At 45.2% G+C, this 21499-nt stretch overlaps 1 protein-coding gene across 2 annotated transcripts in view; it reads left to right on the top strand.

The window, feature by feature from the left end:
• The window catches only part of LOC121577962 (proto-oncogene tyrosine-protein kinase Src), a 32876-nt gene extending 13385 nt beyond the window's left edge, over positions 1-19491 (top strand). The window contains exons 3-13 of one of the 2 annotated variants that reach the window (XM_041891967.2): positions 7866-7965; positions 8842-8859; positions 9159-9257; positions 9957-10060; positions 10704-10853; positions 12771-12926; positions 13643-13822; positions 13987-14063; positions 14332-14485; positions 16364-16495; positions 18413-19491. In XM_041891967.2, coding sequence (XP_041747901.1) covers positions 7866-7965; positions 8842-8859; positions 9159-9257; positions 9957-10060; positions 10704-10853; positions 12771-12926; positions 13643-13822; positions 13987-14063; positions 14332-14485; positions 16364-16495; positions 18413-18621 — 1379 coding nt within the window. In that variant the 3' untranslated portion in view covers positions 18622-19491. The remainder of the gene's footprint in view (positions 1-7865; positions 7966-8841; positions 8860-9158; positions 9258-9956; positions 10061-10703; positions 10854-12770; positions 12927-13642; positions 13823-13986; positions 14064-14331; positions 14486-16363; positions 16496-18412) is intronic. The other variant, XM_041891968.2, reaches the window with a different exon arrangement.
• Positions 19492-21499: the final 2008 nt, after the last annotated feature.

Raw genomic sequence — 21499 nt, forward strand, 5'->3', positions numbered from 1 at the left:
TTTTGGTCTCATCTGACCACAACACTTTCATCCAGTTCTCCTCTGAATCATTCAGATGTTCATTGGCAAACTTCAGACGGCCCTGTATATGTGCTTTCTTGAGCAGGGGGACCTTGCGTGAGCTGCAGGATTTCAGTCCTTCACGGCGTAGTGTGTTACCAATTGTTTTCTTGGTGACTATGGTCCCAGCTGCCCTGAGATCATTGACAAGATCCTCCCGTGTAGTTCTGGGCTGATTCCTCACCGTTCTCATGATCATTGCAACTCCACGAGGTGAGATCTTGCATGGAGCCCCAGGAAGAGGGAGATTGACAAGTATTTTGTGTTTCTTCCATTTGCGAATGATCGCACCAACTGTTGTCACCTTCTCACCAAGCTGCTTGGCAATGGTCTTGTAGCCCATTCCAGCCTTGTGTAGGTCTACAATCTTGTCCCTGACATCCTTGGAGAGCTCTTTGGTCTTGGCCATGGTGGAGAGTTTGGAATCTGATTGATTGATTGCTTCTGTGGACAGGTGTCTTTTATACAGGTAACAAACTGAGATTAGGAGCACTCCCTTTAAGAGTGTGCTCCTAATCTCAGCTCGTTACCTGTATAAAGGACACCTGGTAGCCAGAAATCTTTCTGATTGAGAGGGGGTCAAATACTTATTTCCCTCATTAAAATGCAAATCAATTTATAACATTTTTTACATGCATTTTTCTGTCTCTCACTGTTCAAATAAACCTACCATTAAAATGATAGACTGATCATTTCTTTGTCAGTCGGCAAACGTACAAAATCAGCAGGGAATCAAATACTTTTTTCCCTCACTGTGTATATACAGTGGGGAGAACAAGTATTTGATACACTGCCGATTTTGCAGGTTTTCCTACATACAAAGCATGTAGAGGTCTGTAATTTTTATCATAGGTACACTTCAACTGTGAGAGACGGAATCAAAAATCCAGAAAATCACATTGTATGATTTTTAAGTAATTAATTTGCATTTTATTGCGTGACATAAGTATTTGATCATCTACCAACCAGTAAGAATTCCGGCTCTCACAGACCTGTTAGTTTTTCTTTAAGAAGCCCTCCTGTTCTCCACTCATTACCTGTATTAACTGCACCTGTTTGAACTCGTTACCTGTATAAAAGACACCTGTCCACACACTCAATCAAACAGACTCCAACCTCTCCACAATGGCCAAGACCAGAGAGCTGTGTAAGGACATCAGGGATACAATTGTAGACCTGCACAAGGCTGGGATGGGCTACAGGACAATAGGCAAGCAGCTTGGTGAGAAGGCAACAACTGTTGGCGCAATTATTAGAAAATGGAAGAAGTTCAAGATGATGGTCAATCACCCTCGGTCTGGGGCTCCATGCAAGATCTCACCTCGTGGGGCATCAATGATCATGAGGAAGGTGAGGGATCAGCCCAGAACTACACGGCAGGACCTGGTCAATGAACTGAAGAGAAATGGGACCACAGTCTCAAAGAAAACCATTAGTAACATACTATGCCGTCATGGTTTAAAATCCTGCAGCGCACGCAAGGTCCCCCTGCTCAAGCCAGCGCATGTCCAGGCCCGTCTGAAGTTTGCCAATGACCATCTGGATGATCCAGAGGAGGAATGGGAGAAGATCATGTGGTCTGATGAGACAAAAATAGAGCTTTTTGGTCTAAACTCCACTCGCCGTGTTTGGAGGAAGAAGAAGGATGAGTACAACCCCAAGAACACCATCCCAACCGTGAAGCATGGAGGTGGAAACATCATTCTTTGGGGATGCTTTTCTGCAAAGGGGACAGGACGACTGCACCGTATTGAGGGGAGGATGGATGGGGCCGTGTATCGCGAGATCTTGGCCAACAACCTCCTTCCCTCAGTAAGAGCATTAAAGATGGGTCATGGCTGGGTCTTCCAGCATGACAACGACCTGAAACACACAGCCAGGGCAACTAAGGAGTGGCTCCGTAAGAAGCATCTCAAGGTCCTGGAGTGGCCTAGCCAGTCTCCAGACCTGAACCCAATAGAAAATCTTTGGAGGGAGCTGAAAGTCCGTATTGCCCAGCGACAGCTCCGAAACCTGAAGGATCTGTAGAAGGTCTGTATGGAGGAGTGGGCCAAAATCCCTGCTACAGTGTGTGCAAACCTGGTCAAGACCTACAGGAAACGTATGATCTCTGTAATTGCAAACAAAGGTTTCTGTACCAAATATTAAGTTCTGCTTTTCTGATGTATCAAATACTTATGTCATGCAATAAAATGCAAATTAATTACTTAAAAATCATGCAATGTGATTTTCTGGATTTTTGTTTTAGATTCCGTCTCTCACAGTTGAAGTGTACCTATGATAAAAATTACAGACCTCTACATGCTTTGTAAGTAGGAAAACCTGCAGAATCGGCAGTGTATCAAATACTTGTTCTCCCCACTGTGTGTGTGTGTATATATATGTGTATATATATACACAGTATCTCACAAAAGTGAACACACCCCTCACATTTTTGTAAATATTTGAGTATATCTTTTCATGTGACAACACTGAAGAAATGACACTTTGCTACAATGTAAAGTAATGAGTGTACAGCTTGTATAACAGTGTAAAGTTGCTGTCCCCTCAAAATAACTCAACACACAGCCATTAATGTCTAAACCTCTGGCAACAAAAGTGAGTACACCCCTAAGTGAAAATGTCCAAAATGGGCCCAATTAGCCATTTTCCCTCCCCGGTGTCATGTGACTCGTTAGTGTTACAAGGTCTCAGGTGTGAATGGGGAGCAGGTGTGTTAAATTTGGTGTCATCGCTCTCACACTCCCTCATACTGGTCACTGGAAGTTCAACATGGCACCTCATGGCAAAGAACTCTCTGAGGACCTGAGAAAAAAAAATTGTTGCTCTACATAAAGATGGCCTGGGCTATAAGAAGATTGCCAAGACCCTGAAACTGAGCTGCAGCACGGTGGCCAAGACCATACAGCGGTTTAACAGGACAGGTTCCACTCAGAACAGGCCTCGCCATGGTCGACCAAAGAAGTTGAGTGCACGTGTTCAGCGTCATATCCAGAGGTTGTCTTTGGGAAATAGACGTATGAGTGCTGCCAGCATTGCTGCAGAGGTTGAAGGGGTGGTGGGTCAGTCTGTCAGTGCTCAGACCATACGCCACACACTGCATGAAATTGGTCTGCATGGCTGTCGTCCCAGAAGGAAGCCTCTTCTAAAGATGATGCACAAGAAAGCCCGCAAACAGTTTGCTGAAGACAAGCAGACTAAGGACATGGATTACTGGAACCATGTCCTGTGGTCTGATGAGACCAAGATAAACTTATTTGGTTCAGATGGTGTCAAGCGTGTGTGGCGGCAACCAGGTGAGGAGTACAAAGACAAGTGTGTCTTGCCTACAGTCAAGCATGGTGGTGGGAGTGTCATGGTCTGGGGCTGCATGAGTGCTGCCGGCACTGGGGAGCTACAGTTCATTGAGGGAACCATAAACGCCAACATGTACTGTGACATACTGAAGCAGAGCATGATCCCCTCCCTTCGGAGACTGGGTCGCAGGGCAGTATTTCATCATGATAACGACCCCAAACACACCTCCAAGACGACCACTGCCTTGCTAAAGAAGCTGAGGGTAAAGGTGATGGACTGGCCAAGCATGTCTCCAGACCTAAACCCTATTGAGCATCTGTGGGGCATCCTCAAATGGAAGGTGGAGGAGTGCAAGGTCTCTAACATCCACCAGCTCCGTGATGTCGTCATGGAGGAGTGGAAGAGGACTCCAGTGGCAAACTGTGAAGCTCTGGTGAACTCCATGCCCAAGAGGGTTAAGGCAGTGCTGGAAAATGATGGTGGCCACACAAAATATTGACACTTTGGGCCCAATTTGGACATTTTCACTTAGGGGTGTACTCACTTTTGTTGCCAGCGGTTTAGACATTAATGGCTGTGTTTTGTGTTATTTTGAGGGGACAAATTCACATTGTTATACAAGCTGTACACTCACTACTTTACATTGTAGCAAAGTGTCATTTCTTCAGTGTTGTCACATGAAAAGATATACTAATATTTACAAAAATATGTATATATTGTATAAATATATATATACATACAGTGCCTTCGGAAAGTATTCAGACCCCTTGACTTTTTCCACATTTTGTTAGGTTACAGCCTTCCTTATCAATCTACACACAATACCCCATAATGACAAAGCAAAAATTGGTTTTTAGAAATGTTGCTAGTTTATAAAAATAAAAAAAAACGGAAATATCACATTTAACATAAGTATTCAGTACTTTGTTGAGGAATCTTTGGCAGCGATTACAGCCCTGAGTCTTCTTGGGTATGACGCTACAAGCTTGGCACACCTGTATTTGGGGAGTTTCTCCCATTCTTCTCTGCAGATTCTCTCAAGCTCTGTCAGGTTGGATGGGGAGCGTTGCTGCACAACTATTTTCAGGTCTCTCCAGAGATGTTAGATCGTGTTCAAGTGCAGGCTCTGGCTGGGCCACTCAAGGACATTCAGAGACTTGTCACGAAGTCACTCCTGCGTTGTCTTGTCTGTGGGCTTAGGGTCGTTGTCTGAGGTCCTGGTGGTGGGGTATGGGCAGGTATAAGCTACAGACAACTAACACAATTGCATTTTATCTATGGCAATTTGAATGCACTTAGATACCGTGACGAGATCCTGAGGACCATTGTCGTCGCATTCATCCGCCGCCATCACCTCATGTTTCAGCATGGTAATGCACGGCCCATATCGCAAGGATCTGTACACAATTCCTGGAGGCTGAAAATGTCCCAGTTCTTCTATGGTCTGCATACTCACCAGACATGTCACCCATTGAGCCTGTTTGGGATGCTCTGGATTGACGTGCACGACAACGTGTTCCAGTTCCCGCCAATATCCAGCAACTTCGCACAGCCATTGAAGAGGAGTGGGACAACATTCCACAGGCCACAATCAACAGCCTGATCAACTCTATGCGAAGAAGATGTCGCGCTGCATGAGGCAAATGGTGGTCACACCAAGTACTGACTGGTTTTCTGATCCACGCCCCTACTTTTTTCTGTGACCAAAATATGCATATCTGTATTCCCAGTTATGTGAAATCCATAGATTAGGGCCTAATGAATTCATTTCAATTGACTGATTTCCTTATATGAACTGTAACTCACTAAAATCTTTGAAATTGTTTCATGTTGCGTTTATATTTTTGTTCAGTGTAAATCACTCAGCTGACCAAATTGCGCAGTATTTTAGTTCTGGGTCAACCAAGATTATAAATAGCCGGGTTGTTCAGCTATATATATATACAAGCCACAGGAGGCTGGTGGGGAGGACGGGCTCGTGGTAATGACTGGAGCGGAGTCAGTGGAATGGTATCAAATACATGGTTTCCATGGTTTCCATGTGTTTGATGCCATTCCATTCGCTCCATTTCAGCCATTATTATGAGCCGTCCTCCCCTCAGCAGCCTCCACTGGTACAAGCCTAGGAGGAGAAACCCAGGACCTCAACAAGGTCATGATAGGACACATACAGCTACAACACAGTGGTCCTACTGACGATTGGTATGTAGTTAGCTAGCCATGCAGTTAACTGCAGTGCCCAACCACCTGACATCAGCTATGATGCCAAATATGTGAATGTTGGTTTGTTTTAACTACTAGCTACTAGCACAATGGCGATTGCCTATGATGGTAAAGCTTTGCATTTGGCTATTACCATGAAGTGTATATAATCTGGCTGGCTGGCTAAAAATTAAAGTAATCGACTCACAATCGAACAGCCATGTGATTACATTCAAACGTGCTCAGTCTGATGGCCACAGAGCAAGGAAGCAAGTGCTGCAAAAGTTCTGCAGTCTGCAACAACTTCAAGGAGGGGAGGCAGGTGTGTATCACCGAGCACCCAGGATTTCTGGCCAACTACCCGATTCGCTATGTGTGGTCCTCTGTAGCTAAGTTGGTAGAGAATGGCTCTTGCAACGCCTGGATAGTGGCTTTGATTCCCAGGGCCACCTATACATAACATAATGTATGAACGCATTACTTTAGGTCGCTTTGGATGAAAGTTTCTGCTAAATGACATACAGTAATATTATTATCAAACCAGTTTTTATGAGTTGGTGCACTCCGACAAGCCACGAGGTGAGGAAATAACTATAAACGAGTATGCTGTCAACAATTAGTGAACACATATTTATTTCCCCTAGCTTGATGCTATAGTTGCAATATAATGTGCATTTTGGGACCGACTTCGTTTGGTGCAGGGTAGGGAGAGGAAACCGAAGAGTCATACCTGTTTGCCTTGTGCTGGCAATCAGGGGTACCTTTCCATCAGAAACCGGTGTATACCAGAGGAGGCTGGTGGGAGGAGCTATAGGAGGACAGGCTCATTGTAATGGTGGAATGGAGTAAATGGAACGGTATCAAACACATAAAATATATGGAAACCACGTTTGACTGTTCCATTTATTCCATTCCATCCATTACAATGAGCCCGTCCTCCTATAGCTCCTCCCACCAGCCTCCACTGGTGTATATGCAACATCTGTTGACAGCGAATATTGAATTACAATAAATATGGGAAAGAGCATGATCATGGAAGTTGTATGACACAAAAATCTGCTTAGAGTACCAAGCCCGTCTCCAGGAGTACCAAGCCCGTCTCCAGGAGTGCTAAGCCCGTCTCCAGGAGTGCCAAGCCCGTCTCCAGGAGTGCCAAGCCCGTCTCCAGGAGTGCCAAGCCCGTCTCCAGGAGTGCCAAGCCCGTCTCCAGGAGTGCCAAGCCCGTCTCCAGGAGTGCCAAGCCCGTCTCCAGTTTGACTTTGAAGACTCTCACAGACCAGACATGAAACTATAGTGTGTCTAGACCAGATGGTCAGTCATTATTTTGCGTCTCCTGTAAAGTGATTGGTTGCCCTCTCATTTCTGGGATTTTCTACTGGCTAGTGTTTCCCCCCGGCATCTAATTAACCAATCAATGATTGGCCCGAGTTTCCCCGGTCTAAACCAGGTGCTCGTTATAAAGGGATAGCTGAGAAGCTATAGATGTTGTGACCTTCAAGGACTATTAGGCAGCCCTAATGTAAATGCCGATATCTCTTTGCGGGAGATGCTAAATTGGATTACACAGCTCAACGTTTCCCCTAGTTGTTTTTCTTTTGGCAGGGTGCAAAAGGCACCAATGTAATATTCTAAGATGTGAATGCCAAAACATTAAATTGAAATGAATTGAGACAACAAATATGTAAGCGGGGGCAACAGAAGTATTTTTAGGGAAAAACTGATGCCCAGTTCTATATGAATATAGTTCTATATGAATTAGTACAGTTCATTCAGAAAGTATTCAGGTTTCCTCCAGACGTGACGATTGGCATTCAGGCCAAAGAGTTCAATCTTGGTTTCATCAGACCAGAGAATCTTGTTTCTCATGGTCTGAGAGTCCTTTAGGTGCCTTTTGGCAAACTCCAAGCAGGCTGTCATGTGCCTTTTACTGAGGAGTGGCCTCCGTCTGGCCACTCTACCATAAAGGCCTGATTGGTGGAGTGCTGCAAAGATGGTTGTCCTTCCTTCTTGAAGGTTCTCCCATCTCCACAGATGAACTCTGGAGCTTTCAGAGCGACCATTGGGTTTTTGGTCAACTCCCTGACCAAGGCCCTTCTACCCCGATTGCTCAGTTTGGCTGGGCGGCCAGCTCTAAGAAGAGTCTTGGTGGTTCCAAACTTCTTCCATTTAAGAATGATGGAGGCTACTGTACTTTGCCTCGAGAGATGCCATTGCTCAGCTGCTTGTATGCTAGCCCAAAACTCTCCCATGTCTAAAATATTGTGTGTGTGCCTGTGTGTGTGTGTGTGTGCGTGTCTGTCCCGTAGGAGGTGTCACTACGTTTGTGGCACTCTACGACTATGAATCACGGACTGCCTCGGACCTGACCTTCAAGAAAGGCGAGCGGCTGCAGATCATCAACAACACGTAAGGAGATGTCCACTCCCATGGTCTTCCTGTTTAGATACTACATGTCCACCATGTACTCTCACCTAGACACACACACTGAAACACACTCATCCAGACATAGACAAACCCAAACACTCACATTGTTCTGTAAACACACACAGTGTGGACACGCATGCATGCACACTGTACAAACACACAGTCACAGTGAGTGCTGACTTATTCATAATTCCTCGTTAGCCAGACAACACTGTCTGTCCCCTTTCTGTCGCCCCATCTGCTGTGTACAACATTACTACTAATGCTTCCAGATCTTACAAGGACAACCTTGTCAGGTCAATGTTCATTAGGCACCAAACTAAAGAAAACAAAACTGAAACAGGGAGGACTTGTCCAATAAGAAACACACATTTTTCGTTTTCTTCTGTTGAAAAATGTTTTCTGTTGGGTGCCCTAATGAACGCGACCCTGATTCTAGCCCTTCTACAGTTGATTGGGTCTAATAGTTCAAGTTTGTCCTTTCCAAAAGCATCACTCTGACGGACTGGGTGTTTTGATTGCAGCAGGAGAGAATACGTCATACCCAGATACAACAGAGTTGTATTACGGGAATACAGTTTATAACTCATCAGAAACTATAGGAAGACATTTAAAATTTCAGGTCAGGCCATGTGGGAGTTTGGTGCAGGATGGTCTCTACCTGTTTTATACCTACACACAAACACACACACACACACACACACACACACACACTGTGTTTACCCAGCGTTAGTTGCTGCTACTAGTTCAATGGTCTGATCTTGTGTGCTCTGCTGTTTCCTGCATTTCTTTCTGTGTGTATTTGATGTTCTCTGCTGTCTGTTATTTCCCTCTCTCACGCTTCATGGTTTCTCTTAGGAGAAAGTACAGCTTCAGGTCAGTGAACTAATCCTTTCTGATCCCCCTGTCTTAACTTCTCTCCACTTTTCCTCTTTCCATTCAACACGGTTCTTCCTCAGTGTGCACTGAGGTGATGTTTGTCAGCTCAACCTACAACAAACCAAACGATTGTGCTTATATATTGTGTCATATTGTTTTCACTTGGTTTCCCTGTTTTTTTTCAAATGTATTATTTAGTCGAGAGGTTGATCTTTTTTTATCCTGTGAATGTCATGGTAATTCTGGTTGTCCAAGTCAATAACCATCACCACCTCCTCTCCTCTGTCTCGCTGCAGGGAAGGGGACTGGTGGCTGGCTCGGTCTCTGACTACCGGAGAAAACGGTTACATCCCCAGCAACTATGTGGCCCCCTCTGACTCCATCCAAGCAGAAGAGTAACGTCAACTTTTCTTTTTGTTAATTCCTCCCAATCTATCCTATTTTTGTTGGGTTATGAAATGTTGATTATTATGGAGCTAGGGTTGCAAAATGCTGGTAACTTTCCCAATATTCCCAGTTTTTCCAGAAATGTCAGTTGGAAGATTCCTGGAATCAGCAGGAAATCTGAATCCAACCAGGATTTCTAGAAAACCTGGGAATTTTGCAACCCTAGAAGAAGCAGCATGGTGTCCAGCTTTAATAACATCGGCCAAACTCTCTCTAAGATATATGATTATGGACAAACCCATCTGGATAGTAAAATACCCTATTCTCAGATGTACTTCAGTGGGTCTCAATGGGCAAAAGTAGTGTTCCATAAGGACATTAAAGGGACAGTTTCCCTCCAAAATCACAGTTTGTCAAAAGTGGCATTCTGATGACATAAATACATGTCCCAGGCCATCTGTTTTGTAGATCCAGCAATATGCCACAATCAAAAATATATTGAAAAGATAAGCACTGTATAAATTCCCCCCAGAATTCTGTGCTTATAAAGCTGGATCGACACAATGCCACGGGACGTGGACTCATTGACATTACGCTTTTTTTAGGTCTGAATACGTGACCCAACTATGCTTTTGGAGTGCAACGTCCCTTTGCTCAGTGGCAGGATCTCACTGTTCTTTCTTACTCACTCTGGCCCACTTTTGCAGGTGGTATTTTGGGAAAATAACTCGGCGCGACTCAGAGAGGCTCCTTCTGAGTTTACAGAACCGACGAGGCACCTTCCTGGTCCGAGAGAGTGAGACCACCAAGGGTGAGAAGAACCTCTGAGAGAGCGACATACATTTTAGACGTGGAGTGTTTGATTGTCAAATTCCTTGTTGATGTTTCCCCTTTCTATTGTGAAGTAGTCATTTTTAACACGGAATGAACCCACCAAATGGGTGAAGAGTCACTTTGTTGGGATGGGGGGGTTCCCTGATTAGAGGGGAACAATACAAAAATGCAGTGAAACTGGCTTCTAGGTCCAGAGTTGAGTTTGAGGGTTCCAGGCTATAGAGGTGTAGTGTGTAGTTTATGCTGTGAACATACAGTATGCTGATGTGTGTAGTGTGTAGTTTATGCTGTGAACATACAGTATGCTGATGTTTGTAGTGTGTAGTTTATGCTGTGAACATACAGTATGCTGATGTGTGTAGTGTGTAGTTTATGCTGTGAACATACAGTATGCTGATGTATGTAGTGTGGAACACTAGATGCGTAACTGGCTTGATTGGAGTATGACTACTACAGATGTACTTCCACTGTTAGAAGGAACAGGCTGAGTCCAGGAGATCCATCCAAACTTGAAGTTAACTTGTTTTGACCCACACATCTCTCATTCCACACACACAGGAGCATAGAGATGCTGCAGATAATGTATCTTAATTATTTTTTTATTCTATTTTTATTCACAGGAGCCTACTGCCTGTCCGTGTTGGACTACGACAACACCAAAGGTCTCAACGTCAAACACTACAAGATACGCAAGCTAGACAGCGGTGGCTTCTACATCACCTCACGCACCCAGTTCAGCAGCCTACAGCAGCTGGTCTACCACTACCACAGTGAGTAACCAGCTGGTCTATTACTATCGCAGTGAGTAACCAGCTGGTCTATTACTATCGCAGTGAGTAACCAGCTGGTCTACCACTACCACAGTGAGTAACCAGCTGGTCTATTACTATCGCAGTGAGTAACCAGCTGGTCTTCCACTACCACAGTGAGTAACCAGCTGGTCTATTACTATCGCAGTGAGTAACCAGCTGGTCTACCACTACCACAGTGAGTAACCAGCTGGTCTACCACTACCGCAGTGAGTAACCAGCTGGTCTACCTCTATCGCAGTGAGTAACCAGCTGGTCTACCTCTATCGCAGTGAGTAACCAGCTGGTCTACCTCTATCGCAGTGAGTAACCAGCTGGTCAACCTCTATCGCAGTGAGTAACCAGCTGGTCTACCTCTATCGCAGTGAGTAACCAGCTGGTCTATTACTATCGCAGTGAGTAACCAGCTGGTCTACCTCTATCGCAGTGAGTAACCAGCTGGTCTACCTCTATCGCAGTGAGTAACCAGCTGGTCTACCTCTATCGCAGTGAGTAACCAGCTGGTCTACCACTACCACAGTGAGTAACCAGCTGGTCTACCACTACCGCAGTGAGTAACCAGCTGGTCTACCTCTATCGCAGTGAGTAACCAGCTGGTCTACCTCTATCGCAGTGAGTAACCAGCTGGTCTACCTCTATCGCAGTGAGTAACCAGCTGGTCAACCTCTATCGCAGTGAGTAACCAGCTGGTCTACCTCTATCGCAGTGAGTAACCAGCTGGTCTATTACTATCGCAGTGAGTAACCAGCTGGTCTACCTCTATCGCAGTGAGTAACCAGCTGGTCTATTACTATCGCAATGAGTAAACAGCTGGTCTACCACTATCGCAGTGAGTAACCAGCTGGTCTACCACTATCGCCGTGAGTAACCAGCTGGTCTATTACTATCGCAGTGAGTAACCAGCTGGTCTACCACTATCGCCGTGAGTAACCAGCTGGTCTATTACTATCGCAGTGAGTAACCAGCTGGTCTACCACTATCGCCGTGAGTAACCAGCTGGTCTATTACTATCGCAGTGAGTAACCAGCTGGTCTACCACTATCGCCGTTAGTAACGCATTATGGACGTTATTAGCACCTTACATGTTAATAGCTGCTTACAAGCATGACTATTATACAGCGAGTAACACCAAACTTGAAGTTAATGTTTTGGTGTTTATTTGTTAATGTACTGTAATATATGGTGTAAAGTCAAAGGCATGGTTTGGGCAATTCAGTCGTTCTGTTTTCACAACCGTTTCCAACTAGTGTAAATTGCATTGGCCATCTGTCTCCGGACTTGAAACACATTGAAAACCTGTGGTTATGAATTGGAGAGGGCAGTCCTTAAGCACAGACGGAGGATATCAAGGATCCAGAAGTGGAATGGTCTAAGATCCCTCCCAATGTGTTTCTTTTAGAGAAAGGCTCAGTGCTGTTATCCTCGCAAAGGTATTGAAAGGTATTGTTTACTTGTTAAACAAAATATTTTTCTCTGATCAATTGTATTTGTATAAAATAATATAATTCCCAATTGTTTTGCGTACAATATAGCTCGGTATTTGAATAATTTATTTTATAGTAATTTCTGCTCATCTTTATCAATCATTTCAGACCCCACTGTATATATGAAATATATCATTTTTCTTACATGGTATGCACTGTCTTTGTCAAGCATATTGATAATACATCAAAGTGAAACTGAATACAGGCTACACAGACATTGCTCAATATCTCAATAAGAATATCGAACACACATTTCTGACACCTGTCAGATGTGCCAATCTCTCAGAAAACCCAAAATAACTGCCTAGGTGGATAGTGTTAACAAGGGTGGACAGTGCTAACTGTCTAGGTGGTGACCGTATGCCTCTCTCTGTCTCCCCGTACCTAACCCCAGAGCATGCAGATGGGCTGTGCCACTGTCTGACAGAGGTGTGTCCGGTGCTGAAGCCTCAGACCCAGGGCCTGGCCCGCGACGCCTGGGAGATATCCCGGGAGTCCCTCCACCTCGACCTCAAACTGGGCCAGGGCTGCTTCGGAGAGGTCTGGATGGGTAAGACAGACAAACACAGACACACCCACACACACACACACCCACACACACACACACACACACACTGTTTTTTGAAGTATATATGAACAATAAATAGTCTTAACAGACACTTTTATTCCAAAATGTATTTAAACTATAACTTCATATAAGGACTGCTTAGTTGCTTGTGGCAGAAAACGTGTGCCTGTACCATGGGCTGTCCTGGGTCACGATAAAAATAATGTACTCCTTTAGCTTTGAAAGCATTGGGAAACCCTCCTCTGGTTGTCTAGGGGACTCTGACCCATTGGGAAACCCTCCTCTGGTTGGCTAGGGGACTCTGACCCATTGGGAAACCCTCCTCTGGTTGGCTAGGGGACTCTGACCCATTGGGAAACCCTCCTCTGGTTGGCTAGGGGACTCTGACCCATTGGGAAACCCTCCTCTGGTTGGCTAGGGGACTCTGACCCATTGGGAAACCCTCCTCTGGTTGGCTAGGGGACTCTGACCCATTGGGAAACCCTCCTCTGGTTGGCTAGGGGTCTCTGACCCATTGGGAAACCCTCCTCTGGTTGGCTAGGGGACTCTGACCCATTGGGAAACCCTCCTCTGGTTGGCTAGGGGACTCTGACCCATTGGGAAACCCTCCTCTGGTTGGCTAGGGGACTCTGACCCATGGGGAAACCCTCCTCTGGTTGGCTAGGGGACTCTGACCCATGGCTACTGTGTTTCCACAGGGACGTGGAACGGTACAACGCGGGTGGCTATCAAGACCCTGAAGACAGGCACCATGTCCCCAGAGGCCTTCCTCCAGGAAGCCCAGGTCATGAAGAAGCTGAGACACGAGAAACTGGTGCAGCTCTACGCCGTGGTGTCTGAGGAACCCATCTACATCGTCACTGAGTACATGAGCCAAGGTAACAATAGCGCAAACATCATCATCATCATCATCATCACTGACTACATGGGCTGTGGTACAGGCTGGCATTCACATGTGCATGCTCACACACATCTTGTCCTTGTGTTCCCTCTCTCCTGCCTTCTCTTTCTCAGTATTCTGATAACACTGTCGCTCCCACAGGTAGCCTGTTAGACTTCCTGAAAGGTGACACGGGCAAGTTGCTACGTCTACCCCAGTTAGTGGATATGGCATCTCAGGTGGGACATACGCTACAATGTTCAATACCTTTGGCATAATGGTCTTATTTCAGTCAATTTAAGTTTTTCTCCTCTTTTGTTCATTTTAAACCATCATTTTCTCTCTCTCTGTCTCTCTCTCTTGCTCTGTCTCTCTCTCTCGCTCTGTCTCTCTCTCTCGCTCTGTCTCTCTCTCTCGCTCTGTCTCTCTCTCTCTCTCTCTCTCTCTCTCTCTCTCTCTCTCTCTCTCTCTCTCTCGCTCTGTCTCTCTGTCTCTGTGTGTGTATAGATTGCAGCAGGGATGGCATATGTAGAGAGAATGAACTACGTCCACAGAGACCTCAGGGCTGCCAACATCCTGGTCGGGGACAACCTGGCGTGTAAAGTGGCCGACTTCGGCTTGGCCCGTCTCATAGAGGACAATGAGTACACTGCCAGACAGGGTAAGGCTTCAGTCCAGGTCAAATCTGTAGTTGTGTGTCCTAAACCTGGTCTTGGAGGAACCCTGTTTATCCTGGTTTTCTTTCCAACTGGTCTCGGTGTGTAAAGTGGCCGACTTTAGCCTGCTGCCCCCTCCTCATAGAAGATAATGTGTACATGGCCAGACATGGTGCGGCTCTGGTCTGGGTCCAATATCTCTATGTAATGTATGTCCTAAGCCTGGTTTTGGAGGACCACTGTTTAACCTGGTTTTGGATGACCCCTGTTTAACCTAGTTTTGGAGGACCCCTGTTTAACAAGGTTTTGGAGGACCCCTGTTTAACAAGGTTTTGGAGGACCCCTGTTTAACAAGGTTTTGGAGGACCCCTGTATGACAAGGTTTTGGAGGACCCCTGTTTAACAAGGTTTTGGAGGACCCCTGTTTAACAAGGTTTTGGAGGACCCCTGTTTAACAAGGTTTTGGAGGACCCCTGTATAACAAGGTTTTGGAGGACCCCTGTTTAACAATGTTTTGGAGGACCCCGTTTAACCTGGTTTTGGAGGACCTCTGTTTAACCTGGTTTTGGAGGACCCCCTTTAACCTGGTTTTAGAGGACCTCTGTTTAACCTGGTTTTGGAGGACCCCTGTTTAACAAGGTTTTGGAGGACCCCTGTTTAACAAGGTTTTGGAGGACCCCTGTATAACAAGGTTTTGGAGGACCCCTGTTTAACAAGGTTTTGGAGGACCCCGTTTAACCTGGTTTTGGAGGACCTCTGTTTAACCTGGTTTTGGAGGACCCCCTTTAACCTGGTTTTAGAGGACCTCTGTTTAACCTGGTTTTGGAGGAGCCCTGTTTAACCTGGTTTTGGAGGACCCCTGTTTAACCTGGTTTTGGAGGACCCCTGTTTAACCTAGTTTTGGAGGACCCTGTTTAACCTGGTTTTGGAGGACCCCTGTTTAACCTGGTTTTGGAGGACCCCTGTTTAACCTGGTTTTGGTGGACCCCTGTTTAACCTGGTTTTGGATGACCCCTGTTTAACCTAGTTTTGGAGGACCCCTGTTTAACAAGGTTTTGGAGGACCCCTGTTTAACAAGGTTTTGGAGGACCCCTGTATAACAAGGTTTTGGAGGACCCCTGTTTAACAAGGTTTTGGAGGACCCCTGTATAACAAGGTTTTGGAGGACCCCTGTTTAACAAGGTTTTGGAGGACCCCGTTTAACCTGGTTTTGGAGGACCTCTGTTTAACCTGGTTTTGGAGGACCCCCTTTAACCTGGTTTTAGAGGACCTCTGTTTAACCTGGTTTGGAGGACCCCTGTTTAACCTGGTTTTGGAGGACCCCTGTTTAACCTGGTTTTGGAGGACCCCTGTTTAACCTGGTTTTGGAGGACCCCTATTTAACCTGGTTTTGGTGGACCCCTGTTTAACCTGGTTTTGGATGACCACTGTTTAACCTGGTTTTGGATGACCACTGTTTAACCTGGTTTTGGAGGATCCCCTTTAACCTGGTTTTGGAGGACCCCTGTTTAACCTGGTTTTGGAGGACCCACTTTAATCTGGTTTTGATTCCAACCAGTCTCTTGATGACTTGTGTTTATTTTTGTAAAGTTGTTAGATGCAGACTTTGTGACTTCAGTGATTGTAATGAAGGGGCTAAATAACTTGTGACTCTGTGAAAGGACCAGTGTATATCACAACCAGGCCCACTGGAGACAAGCAAAATTAGAACAGCGAAGGTAACCGTCAGGTTTTCCATTCGGCAGACTGTAGAGAGGCTCAACTCTAGCCTTGTTTTAGGAAAATAGACTTGTATTGATGTATTCTAGTTAAAAGCAGTGACATTTTGGCTACCATGGTCTTTTATCAGAGTGTGTCGTCAATCAGGTTTTTTGTTTCCCCAGGAGCCAAGTTCCCCATTAAGTGGACGGCGCCAGAGGCTGCACTCTACGGACGCTTCACAATCAAGTCAGATGTCTGGTCATTCGGGGTCCTGCTCACTGAACTGGCCACCAAAGGCAGAGTACCATATCCAGGTAACGTAGTCTTTCCTCCATGAAACATTCATACAAATAGTTGCACACTCTGTGCTCCCAACAATAGATATAAAACGCCAACGTGTTGACACACAATGCTTTCTTCAGGGTTGTATACAGTTGAAGTCGGAAGTTTACATACACTTAGGTTGGAGTCTTTAAAACTCGTTTTTCAACCACTCCACAAGTCGGTTAGGACATCTACTTTGTGCATAACACAAGTAATTTTTCCAACAATTGTTTACAGACAGATTATTTCACTTATAATTCACTGTATCACAATTCCAGTGGGTTCCAGAAAATTATGTCATGGCGTTAGAAGCTTCTGATAGGCTAATTGACATCATTTGAGTCAATTGGAGGTGTACCTGTGGATGTATTTCAAGGCCTACCTTCAAACATAATGGGAAAATCATAAGAAATCAGCCAAGACCTCAGAAAACAAATTGTAGACCTCAAGTCCGGTTCATCCTTGGGAGCAATTTCCAAACTCCTGAAGGTACCACGTTCATCTGTACAAACAATAGTACGCAAGTCTAAACACCATAGGACCACGCAGCCGTCATACCGCTCAGGAAGGTAACGCGTTCTGTCTCCTAGAGATGAACGTACTTTGGTGTGAAAAGTGCAAATCAATCCCAGAACAACAGCAAAGGACCTTGTGAAGATGCTGGAGGAAACAGGTACAAAAGTATCTATATCCACAGTAAAACGAGTCCTATATCGACATAACCTGAAAGGCCGCTCAGCAAGGAAGAAGCCACTGCTCCAAAACCGCCATAAAAAAGCCAGACTACGGTTTACAACTGCACATGGGGACAAAGATCATACTTTTTGGAGAAATGTCCTCTGGTCTGATGAAACAAAAATAGAACTGTTTGGCCATAATGACCATCGTTATGTTTGGAGGAAAAAGGGGGGATGCTTGCAAGCCGAAGAACACCATCCCAAACGTGAAGTATGGGGTGGCAGCATCATGCTGTGGGGGTGCTTTGCTGCAGGAGGGACTGGTGCACTTCGCAAAATAGATGGCATCATGAGGAAGGAAAATGATGTGGATATATTGAAGCAACATCTCAAGACATCAGTCAGGAAGGTAAAGCTTGGTCGCAAATGGGTCTTCCAAATGGACAATGACCCCAAGCATACTTCCAAAGTTGTGGCAAAATGGCTTAAGGACAACAAAGTCAAGGTATTGGAGTGGCCATCACAAAGCCCTGACCTCAATCCTATAGATCATTTGTGGCAGAACTGAAAAGGCGTGTGCGAGCAAGGAGGCCTACAAACCTGACTCAGTTACACCAGCTCTGTCAGGTGGAATGGCCCAAAATCCAACTTAATGTGGGAAGCTTGTGGAAGGCTACCCAAAACGTTTGACCCAAGTTAAACAATTGAAAGGCAATGCTACCAAATACTAATTGAGTGTATGTAAACTTATGACCCACTGGGAATGTGATGAAAGAAATAAAAGCTGAAATAAATCATTCTCTCTACTATTATTCTGACATTTCACATTCTTAAAATAAAGTGGTGATCCTACCTGACGTAAGACAGGGAATTTTTACTAGGATTAAAAGTCAGGAATTGTGAAAAACTGAGTTTAAATGTATTTGGCTAAACTTCCGACTTCAACTTTATATAGTATACTTTGACTAAACAGTCGTCCAAGATGAGTGGTCGCATACAATTGCACTTAGAAGGAAGTGAAGGGTTGGTATTTTTTCTGTGTGCTTATTTCTAATATAAATTAGAGGAGGGGTGTTGGATTGAATGCTATGTTCTTTTCAGCTATTGTTTGATTTGCTAGTGGAATCATATGCTGTTCAAAAGTGTTATAGAAAAACACTGTCTAACGTGTTCTCGCTCTATCGCTCGCTCGCTCTCTCTCTATATATATCCTCCATACGCCGTCTTCAGGCATGGTGAACCGGGAGGTGTTGGATCAGGTGGAGCGTGGCTACCGGATGCCCTGCCCTGCTGACTGCCCAGGCTCCATGCACGAGCTCATGCTCACCTGCTGGAGGAAGGACGCCGAGGAACGGCCCACCTTCGAGTACCTGCAGGGCTTCCTGGAAGACTACTTCACCTCCACCGAGCCCCAGTACCAGCCTGGGGAGAACCTATAGGTCTCAGGGACATCGGACCCCCCCCCTACTGGACCTCATGGATGGACTTGCCCCACCAATGCCCCCCGCCTAATGCCCACACCTGCCCAATGCCCACCAATGTCACTGCCCACCCCTCACTGCACCCCCCTGCCCACCGCTCACTGCGCCCCTGTAATGGACAACGGTTAAGGATGGTTTAGGAGTGGGAAGAAAAGGGGAGCTGATCCTAGATCTGTTGTTATGAGTGATTTCTAACCTGGAGCTACAGAGACAGGTTTTGTGGGGACTGTCGTAGTGGTTGAGGGTTGGACTGATGCGAAAGGTGCTTATCCCAGATCTGTGGAGGAAAGATGGTGAGTGTCCTAAGGAGGAGTAGGGTGCAGTTGCCCCTGGACGCTGATCTTGGGTCAGTTTAGCATTTTCTCCACTAATGGTTAAGATCGGGGGGGAGGGGAAGCTGATCCTAGATCTGTAGCTATGAGAAATTTCAACCTGAAGTGTCCTAAGGAAGGACGGAGGATAGTGAGATGGGCCTGTTTTGACCTCGTCCCCTTCTCATCAAAGGATGTGCCCGGATTCCTTCAAACTTTTCCCAAAGTGTGCACCTGTGCACTACCTGTCAAGCATTGGATTAGTGTAAGCATTGGCTAGACTAGAGGAAGTCTCCCCCATTGTTGAAATCCACAAGGGGGAGTTTGCAAGCGGCCCTAGCGCCACAGCATCTGACCTCTCCACCTCCTCTCCTCTTGCAGGGCACTGCCAACGTAGCACCGGTGCCAAAGGAATGTCCGTCTATTTTCCCTCTCTCTTGTATGTCCAAAATGGCACCCCATTACCTACAAAGTGCACTACTTTTGACCAGAGAGAGAGCGAGAGAGCCCTGTCTCTCTCGCTGTCTCTCTCTCGCTGTCTCTCTCTCTCTGTCTCTCTGTCTGTCTCTCTCTCTCTCTCTCTCTCTCTCTCTCTCGCTGTCTCTTTCTCTGTGTCTCTCTCTCTCTCTCCATTTCTTTGTCTATTTCCTCCTCTCTTTCTCTCTCCAGTATTCTCAAGTGCTGCTTCCTCCAGGTCTCTTCAACTCTCACTTTGTTTTGTTGTCTATTACGGCCAAGATGCTGCTTATTTCTTCCTCTGTCAATAAAACTGTAAGTTGTGAAGCTCCCAGCCAGTTTCACATTAAATGTATCGGATGACAGCATTGTATACCCATAGAACTGACGTCAAGCAAACTGAGTGTTAATACAGACTCCCCATTAGTTCAAATGGTCTTGGGTCATGTTCATTAGGGCATAACGTTAAAAAATGTTTTGCAACAGAAAATGAAAATTAGCATTTGTTATTGGATAAGCCCACGTTGTCCATGCCTTTTTCAGTCCGTTTTATTCCATTGGGTGCCTATTGAACACAGTCCTATTTTTTGTGTGTGCAATCACCCTGAGATTATTGTGACTCAGTTGTACAATCATTAGAAACATATTGTAAAAGGCTAATTGAGGACCCAAAACTTGAATTCTTAAATGCATTCCTTTTTAATGCGTTTTTTTTTTTTTTACTGTAAAATATGGACATTAAGTAAAGCAGGGTACTGAGAGCCAATCAAATATGAAGGATTGCAAAAGTGCACAATGAGGTAAATGCTGTGTGAATTCCTGTGTGTGGGTCAATTCAATCCCTACATCTGGCACTAGAAGCTATGCATCTTTAGATAATAACCCCTTTTATCCTTATATTGGGATTTAGGTGGCTTTTTGTATTATCTTATGCCCCAATGATCAGTACTTATGTAATGAAACACGACTTAATATTTATTGCTAATTAAGTAACAATATGTTTAATGATAATGATTAGAAAGCCCCTGGACTTGTGAAATCCCGTATAAATCGTAACATTGCCACAATCTTCACAGGCAGAAAGACGGGTGGGGAAATATATCTATTTTTTACACTATTGTGCTGACCCATACTGTACTGACCCGAACCATACCACTATGGTGGATGTGAAACCAGGCTGGGACAGCTCGGCTAAGCTCAGTAGTGTGAAAAGGGTTAGAGTGATTGGTGTTCTGAACTGACAATGAGAGGGACCTGCAGGGGGCAGTGTTGTCATTTTGGGTTCTAGTGCCCAGTTTGAAAATGCACCCTTCTTTCCTCGCAGGTATCACTGATCTAACACAGTAACATTGGTGAAAGCAATGGAGTGGAAACCATGTCTTCACCAATCCACTCACTTACAGATCAGTGATTACCTCAAGTAAGGGAGGAAGGTAGGAAGGATGCATTTTATAGATATCCGAACAGGGCCTAGGACTATTTCAAGGGGTCTGGAGGACATTAGGTGTATGTATGATGTCCATACAGTCAATGCTGCCATCTAACCTCAGCCAGTTGAATGCATGTATTAGTGATCTACTGTAACTAATACATCTCCAAGCAACAAACATTAAGGGCTGGAATCCTGTTGAAACTGCCACGGCCGTTTGTGATATTACGACAAAGAAGTTACTGCAAACAACAAACCCAGTTTTTTCCCCCTTGGACATCATTGCACGTGTGATAGAACAGCAGCATATGTATGTTTTTTCACCACAGCCGCTGTTATTGTTTTTGTTTTGTTGATAAAGCGGAGGGACACTCCCCAGCTCTGCCTCGTCAACAAAAGAAAAACCAGAACAACGGCTGGGGGGCAGACAGTGGCGCTGTTTCCCCTACTGCAAATTTCACCTTTAACCCTAGTACTGGACTAAAAGGCTAAAAAAAAAAGGTGTTTCTTAGTGATAAACTAGGCATAATCTGTGTCTGGGAAACCAGCCCTAAGTGAGTTGGATATCAGATCAATCCTGTCTCAGAATTTTATTCTGCTCCCTCTTGAAACTGTAGTACCAGTTCATTTCTTCCTTGCC

This window comes from Coregonus clupeaformis, chromosome 12 (genome assembly GCF_020615455.1).
Source record: "Coregonus clupeaformis isolate EN_2021a chromosome 12, ASM2061545v1, whole genome shotgun sequence".
In the NCBI taxonomy this organism is placed as follows: Eukaryota; Metazoa; Chordata; class Actinopteri; order Salmoniformes; family Salmonidae; genus Coregonus; species Coregonus clupeaformis.